This window comes from Dermacentor andersoni, chromosome 8, assembly GCF_023375885.2.
Source record: "Dermacentor andersoni chromosome 8, qqDerAnde1_hic_scaffold, whole genome shotgun sequence".
In the NCBI taxonomy this organism is placed as follows: Eukaryota; Metazoa; Arthropoda; class Arachnida; order Ixodida; family Ixodidae; genus Dermacentor; species Dermacentor andersoni.
In genome coordinates, this window is record NC_092821.1 from 78,123,367 (window position 1) to 78,131,480 (window position 8,114).

Genomic DNA, 8,114 nt, shown 5'->3' on the forward strand with positions numbered 1-8,114 from the left:
AGCCTTGCTGCATGAGGCCCATGGCGCTGCTCAACACAGCGACCACTGCGGTTGGTGAGCCAGCACGATACACATAGAAGCTGTGTGCTTCGGCATTGCCTTTTTAGCCTGTATACAGCCATAATATATGAGAGGGTTCGCATAAAAAGAATGCGATGGCTATTTTTGAGCGCAAAATTTCCGTAATACGTGTGAGTGCGTCGTAGAGAACTGAACGAACACAACCGAAAAAAAAAATTCGGTTATCATCCTCTTTCTCTAAAAAGCAAGAGAAAACGGGCTAACGCCGCACAACGTTTGTAAATATATAACCGCTGATGCCGTATGCTTGGACCATGCGCTATATAGAACAAAGATATCTGTAATCCAGCACCTACGTTGCTTAGGACGCTCGCGCAGTTCGTAAACGGTCGCTTTGCTGGACAAGCTTAATTCAGACTGTAAGGTATGCTGTTATTACTAGCCAAAACTATTTTATTAATGGGTGGAAACCTCATCCATCCAACCAAGTAGTCACGCAATGTAACTGCAGTGAACAGTTAGAACGCTTGTCAAACAGCACAGCTCCTATCGTAGCAGAACAGTACCCATGCTGTTACGATCGTCGCGTATGTTTTATGGCTCCTAAACCGCAGCTTAGAAATAGAGGATAATACTGCAATAAGGTCACATTAGTGATTGGAACATTTAGAAATACACAATTGATCTCCGAGGCTGATTGTAGGCTCAAATATGCGAGCACCCCCCCTCCCCCCATCGCACTGCGTGTTCCGTACACCTCAACGCAAGCAGAAATTCCGGCCATGACGCCTTAAACCACTCCAGCACGCCTCACAGAACCGTTTACAACGTAGAAGACGCACGTCATACTAAATAGACCGCACGACCGCGAAAACAAACGCCAGAACCTACCGCCGAGCGTATACCTGCCATGCAAAAGACCGCTTTCACCCAAGCCAGTATGGCGCTGCTCATAGGCGGCGTCACTGCGTTCACAATATGGCGGCGCCTACGAAAAAACGGTCTATAGCAAAGCCTTTTCACCAGCGTCATTATTTCAGACGGTGTCGCACCGTCTTTATCGCCACTCACGATAAGAAAATCAGATCCCACATTGAATACGGCCGTTGCAAAACACGGCTCCCGATAGCCTGCTGCTCACTTTATTTTATTGGTGCATTTTCTTTGACGTCAGTGGCTTGAACACAATAAGCAAACGAATGCAGCAGCCAGCTGCAGATATCGATATAGCAGAAGGAACCACGCAGCGGAACTGGTAACACGTCGCCTTCCGCTCGACGGTACATACTCGACTTTGTGACGCTGTTCGCGGGGGATCGGCTCTCGCCAAGCGATGCTTCCTGCCGGGCTCCGGTACACGCTGGTTGGGTTTTCGGACACCCTTGACTGGAAGCCCGTGGATTTCGTAAAACCGATACCGCCGGACAGGGTGTGCGCAGTGTGCGGACTGGTACGCGCAGTGACCGCGCTGCTTCCTTGCGGTCATTCACTTTGCGAATGCTGCAGCCAACAGTGTGCTGCGGACGACGGTTACCACTGCCCACTGGACGGCGACCGCTACACGGACGGTGATGTCGACTGGAGGAGCTTGGCCGCTGAGAGCCTGCTGCAGAGAGAAGTGAGTTGAGCGCATGAAAAAAACCGACTGTTAAGGACGAAACGCGTGTGCATGTAGGGACCATCTGGTTCGTCGTTGCCAGTGTGAAATACATTTGACTTTATTGAGCGGCCGGCTGAGTCGCCTAGTGGTAGCATCCCTGAACTACGTCTCCCAGGTACAACTGTAGAAGGCATGCATGCGGCATGGGCAATTGCAGCCCTATCGCCGTGCATGTGGATAAGACGCTATTCTTTTGAGCGTGGCGTCGCAGTTTCGAAGCTGACAACCACCAACGTTTTTCCTTTCGAATTTGTAGCTTCTTTATGCATTATTTCCTTATAGCGATTACCGACGCAATGTTAGAACGCAGACGATAGTTTGCGCGAAAAAGGAACGCGCGGATAGCACAGGCCTCCGAGTTCCGCTAGTGAGGGTGACATGGCGTCCCACCGATATCCTCTCGCCTCACGCAACATCTAGCGCGCTAGGGCTGCAGCAGGTGTTCCCTCTCGCCAGCTCTCTGTCCAGGCACGCACGTGGCGTGGTGTCGCCGAGAGTTGAAACTTGGTTGCCGTTTTGCTGCTACAGATGCCTGCTTTTTCACTCCGTGAGCCATTTGATGCTTTCGCATAAAAAACGTTGACATAAACATTAGAGAGCGTGGTAGCTTGCGTAAGCACGCTCTGGATTCTGAGCGCGTGGCATGCGCGGTCTTGTTTCATCTTTGTGAAAAGCTTCGACGTCACAGTCATATCTAACACAATGTAGGACACGGAAGACGACTGTATGCGTGAACGTGCTACCGAACCGAAGATGGGAAAGGGGAGAGAAACATTAGTGAGCGATATAGGTGGCCACAAGCTGCGCGAGCGTGCTTATGTGAACAAATCTGTGTTATGAAAATAACAGCGGTTCCACTTTTTCCCACAACGAAATCAAGGGCACTAAAAAGAGCCAGAAAAAAGACCGCAATTACCAAACCCCGTGTAACAGCCGCTCCTCGTCAAGATTGCGAAGAAACAGTGCGGCTCCTACTATACAGGGTGTCCCAGATAACTTGAGCCAGAAATTTAGAAATTAAAGGTGCGTCGCAAGCGAATTGGACCGAACGCATACTAATATCAATAGCCTATAGTAACTCAACTTTTTTTACACATAACTCACCAATTATTTCAGTTTAATTAGCCCAATTTTTTTAATTATTGGCTGAGGACTTCAAGTATGATACGCACTACTGTGGAGCACTTTCAGGAGTCACCGATCGAGTTGTTTCCTTTACGATACGTCTCACGTAGTCCCTTTTGCCGGGTTGCAATGAAAGTCCGCAAAATATGGAAAAATTCACGTGACTGGGCGTTTGCGCCGTGGTATCGTGCTGCTCTCAAGCGTGCGTTCGTTCAACAAGGTCGGCTGCATCGTGACTGGTGACGAGGAAGCGGCAGGGCGTTTTTTGTTATCGGCAGTGCTCGGTAAGTAGCATGCATTTTCGCCGTCAATCGACGGAAGCCGACTTTGTTAAATGAACGCACGCTTGAGAACAGCACGATACCACTGCGCAAGCACTCCGTCACGTGGTTCTTTTTTTTTAAATTTCACGGGCTTCCTTTGCAATCCGGAAAAAAAGACTACGTGAGACGTATCGTAAAGGAAACAACTCGTTCAGTGAATCTCGAAGGTGCTCTACCGATCTACATACTTGAGGTCCTCAACCAATAATTAAAATGTTGGCTAATTAGGCTTAATTGGCGAGTTGTGCGGAAAACAAAAAATTGTCCGAGTTACTATAGGCTATTGCGCATAGTATGCGTTCGGTTCAATTCACTTCCGACACGCATTCATTTTGTAAGTTCTTGACTCATGTTACGCGGAACACCTTGTATATGGTAAATTTATGCCCTTTCCAGGCTGCACGTGCCACTAGTGTACCGACAACCTTTGGCGATAAACAAGTGTCATTACAGGCAGTAAAGCATCTGCTAGAGGTGCGTGCACAGCGATATTCAGAGCATGTACAGCGGTAATGCATCATTGGTAAGCAATAACTTAATCACCTCGAAGTTGATTTAGTAACATGCTAGCTATAAAATAAATATCAAAGATGAGTGCACAGCCATTGCCATCGATGAAATGTGAGGCCTCCTGAGGCGCATTAGTCTATGTAACTTGTACATCAATTTCCTTTCCGCGTTTATTATTCGCGAAGGAAGAGAGGCTGCGCCAAATAACTTTCTTTCAATGCCAACCGCTGTTCAGTTACCTTCACTTCACTTTATTTTACCACGGTAGCTGAGTGCCCATGCCGTTGCGCTGCTAAGCACGAGGTCGCCGGGTCAAATCCTGGTTACGGCAGCCGCATTTCGATGGTAGCGATTTGATTTATTGATTGAAAACTTTATTATTCCATCGAGCTGGGGTGCCCGCCTCTTAACCTACGCGCAGGTAGGGGGGGGGGGGGGGGAGAGAGCAGTCCCCGAGCCTTGAGGACGGTGGGTGTTCACGGCCTCAATGGCCAGGCTGATTGCTCGACGCTGGTCGTCTTCAGCCTCGTCCTGGAGAAAGGCCTCCCAGGCTTCTCTACGGTGTACAATGCTTTAGGGGCACGTTAAGAAAAACCAGGTGGATCAAATTATTCGAGTCCGTAATATGGCGTGCCTGATTATCAAATCGTTGTATTAGCACGTAAAACACCAGAATTTATTTAAACATCGCGTCCTTTTTTTTTTTTTGCGAAAGGCAAAAAAGCGCCTAACTACCGTGCCTGGCGGGCATAAAGATCCCCTGATGGTCAAAATTCTTTCGGAGTCCCCCACTACGGCGTGCCTCCTAATCAAATCGTAGTTTTGACATGTAAAAACCCAAGAATCCAATTTATTATGACCTATTGGTGAATGCTGGAGAATACATTGAAAAAAAAAAAAAACACGAGCACCATAAAGCGTACGTATTTGTCACTCAATGTGTTACACTTACTCCCAGACAGTCCGATCCATCGGTTGACCCGCAAGAAAAGATGGCAATTCCAACTGCCAGAACCTGTTGGAACTAATTACAAGGTTCACAGAATTTTAAAGAAATGCTTCTTTTGTGCTTTCTTGGTACGACTAGTCGTTTACGACTGACCGCATGTTATAGTTGTGGCGGGCATGTGCTTTTTGCCCTGAGCAAAAGACACATGGTTCAATGCGGCATCTGATAGGAGCTGCAACACGTCTCACTTATGCATAGGTTGACGGTTATAACACAGATGAGCTTGTTTCGAGCTTGTTTGTTGGAACCTTGGCTCACAAATTTGAGATGGCAACCGTTCCGAACACAAGATAAGAATTTCTTGGTTGTTAGAAATGCATGCCAGAGATTGTATTTGACACAACTTATCATACTTCTGTGGTATTGGAGTGTTCTAGCCTGCATAAATAATAAATATAATTGCCATTCTTTAATCTAGGAGATTAAATCTGGACCTGTATTCTGCGCTATCAATCGTAACCTGTAGGTGAAATTAAAACCGCCGTCTTCTTCACAGGTGTACTGCTGGAACAAACCATCTGGATGCGAGGCCGTCCTGACTGCTTCGGAGGTCCACAAGCATTTTCAAACTGAATGCAGATACCACTCTGCCTTTTGTCCAAGATGTTCTGAGACTGTTCTCTGCAACAGCATGTGCGCACACATCAGGTTGAACTGTCGGACGTCGGTCGCGCCAAATACTTCAGAGAACGCGCAACAAGTGAGCCAGAAAGGCGATTCAGCGTTGAGACAAGCAACAAACCAGTTTCTTGAAAACCCTGTGGCTGAAATTAAGGCCGCCTTGCTTAGCATTATCAGTGCATGTAGCGCTCACAGCAACACACTTAACAGTGTCGCTCAAACAATCAACTCGATAGGTGGCAAAACGGAACAATGTCGAGTAGATATTAAAGAAGTAGTTGAAACTTTCGCAGGCGCTGCTGTTGTGATTGGTGAGATTAACGAGTTGGTTAAACGATCGTTTGTGACCTCGAACGCCAGTTCAGAGAGAATTTCTGAAGGTATCGGTGCCTTACAGGACATGATAAATAACCTTGCAACGAACCACCAGCATCATACAGCGGCAGAAGCAGCGGCTCAGATGGAAGCCATAAAGATGGGGGTTGCAGAGAGCAGTCAGATAGCATTGCACGCAACAGAAAGAGCGCTTGCGCACTACTCGATTGCTCTTGCGCTTTACCATTTCGTTGTACGAAGAATCAGCGAAAAAAAGCAGGCTGCTATTGGTGTAGGCCAATGCACCTATCTGTGCGATAAGATCTATCTGCGTGGCTACTGCATCACTCCCGGATTGTGTTTTAGGAGGAACAATGGATCGGTCTCGCTGCATATTCCGATCGCTTTTCACAAAGGCGCAGTCGATGACTCCATCGAGTGGCCCTTTAAGAAAACAATAAAGCTCAGCATAGTGCACCCGATTACCGGCCTGCAGCGCGATATGCGAAAGATTTGCCGCAAGGTGAAGGGCGCTTTTCTACAGAAACCTGTGGAATGCAGCAACGAAGCAGGATTTTTTGAAAGTTCTACAATCTCCTTGAACGACCTGGAACGGGACGGCTTTGTACACAACGACCAGCTACAGTGCACGTGGCATATTTTAGAACGATGAAAAAAAAAAATACGCTCAAACAATTTGCGACACTTGTGCGTAAGGATCTGCCGAGGAGGCAGGGAAAGGGGGGGGGGGGGGGCGTGTATTTTTCCCAACTTCCCTAGTATGAGTGCTGTGTAACGAATAAAGGCCTAAACTGTGAATGATGTTGCAGATTTCTTTGTATGGAATCCATCTTCCTAACCTATAATTTTTTATCCCGCGGGTGTGCTCTGTTTCAGCGTATGTGTAATACCCCTGTCACACTGGACATTCTAATGTCATTAGATTCGAATGACATTCAATGCAACGAATGCCATTCGACACATGATGGTGCTACACAGGATAAATTGTCATTCGGTCATGATATCAATGGCGGTCATTGCAAAACAAATTGGACAGAAAAGCAGAACAAGCATTGTGTAGAATGTCTGAAAAGTCAATCTATTTAACATAAATATGGGGCGTCGCTCAACTGAAATAACACATATATAAGACTTCTAATTCCAGAATCCCTGGCCACTATAAGCCAAACCAAAGCTTTGCCAGCTTAGTAGCCATAGCCGATAAATTGCAGATGAACAATATGACTGACATGGCAGCACTGAACGACGATGGTCAGTTGCAGTAGGTCAAGCGGTTAGTTGATGTGTGCTTTCCATTGCGAGCAACTCGTAATAATCAGCAAGAGACTTGAACATCCAATAGATGCAGATGCCATTCGAGACGCCAAAAAAACATGCGCTGAGGCGCCCGATTGTTTGCACTATGGCCGACTGGTAAAGCGACGGTCGCCGCACGCCACTGAGGTGCAGAGTGAAAACATTTTGTGACAGCCTGCCGTACAGCTTTTCTCTAGTTAAAATGACAGATTCCTTAAACCACGCAAAATTAATTGCCTCTTTACACAAGTGCTTCTGAAATTACGAACGCTCAACGCCATATTTTGGCTTGTCTCTGGTGTGGGGAGTATACATTCGCTTCTAGTGCAAAGCCGAATGAGCTTTCGAACTCATTCGATTGCAGAAGTCGTTCGATTCTAATGCCATTAAATATAGCTGTGTAGCAGCCGAATAATGTCATTTGATGCTAATTCCATTCGATTCGAATGACATTAAAACGTCCAGTGTGACAGGGGTGTAAAACTACGCGCCGATTGCTGTGTACATATTGCAATGGAACTTTTCTTCAGTTTCACTAATTGACTTTATTATCAAAATACTCGCGTCTCGTAAAACGCGCTCGCGATATCATATACCTAAGCCTTGGAAGGAATGATAATTTACATAAAGATGGGGCCCGCCCTTTATCCGTATGTAGGCGCTCTAATAGATAATTGTAGGTTCCGAATTTGAACATGTCGCGGGGACGTCAAGTGCACGCTTCAAGGCGACTGGCTTAAAAGTGGTAAGTTGCAAGCGTCGTTCATTTGATTGAAAGGCCGCTTACTGCAGTTGTTGCCTTCCTCCCAGCTATATCTGTTTAGAAGGCGCCAGTGGGCCATGTTAACCACTGTTAACCATGTTAACCATCTTAACCATGTTCATTCCACTCCACGTGCTTATCTTTGAGTTATTACAGCCACGTGCCATTTCTCAGCTGCTAGTTTTCAGGCGCCCGCAGTGCGCCAGGATCTCAGCTCAAGTATCATTCCTGCGGGCGACCCAGAAGCCATTGCAAACCCGAATAAAGAAAAAAAGCGGAAGGAGGCAGCTACAATAAATTCTATGCTTTGATTTCGAACTCGTAGCTGCGAACATGCATCTTCAAGAGCCGTTGAACGAAAACCGTTAACCAGTCGCCGCCCAAATGAACCCAACGCACCAGCCCCCGTCAGTCTGTAGCAGGCTGAATTATTCCCGACCTTTCGAGGCT

At 46.9% G+C, this 8,114-nt stretch overlaps 1 protein-coding gene across 1 annotated transcript; it reads left to right on the plus strand.

The window, feature by feature from the left end:
- Positions 1–1,239: 1,239 nt before the first annotated feature.
- LOC126538750 (uncharacterized) lies at positions 1,240–6,403 on the plus strand. The gene is made up of 2 exons (XM_050185485.3): positions 1,240–1,639; positions 5,145–6,403. Exons 1-2 carry the CDS (start codon positions 1,355–1,357, stop codon positions 6,255–6,257), a joined length of 1,398 nt encoding a protein of 465 aa, XP_050041442.1. The 5' UTR covers positions 1,240–1,354; the 3' UTR covers positions 6,258–6,403.
- The last annotated feature ends 1,711 nt before the right edge of the window (positions 6,404–8,114 follow it).

Bases quoted from the DNA above. Each gene is read 5' to 3' on its own strand.
- LOC126538750 (XM_050185485.3), top strand. From the start codon at position 1,355: ATGCTTCCTGCCGGGCTCCGGTACACGCTGGTTGGGTTTTCGGACACC. The intron at 1,640-5,144 runs GTGAGTTGAGCG...TCTTCTTCACAG, and splicing joins AGAGCCTGCTGCAGAGAGAA to GTGTACTGCTGGAACAAACC.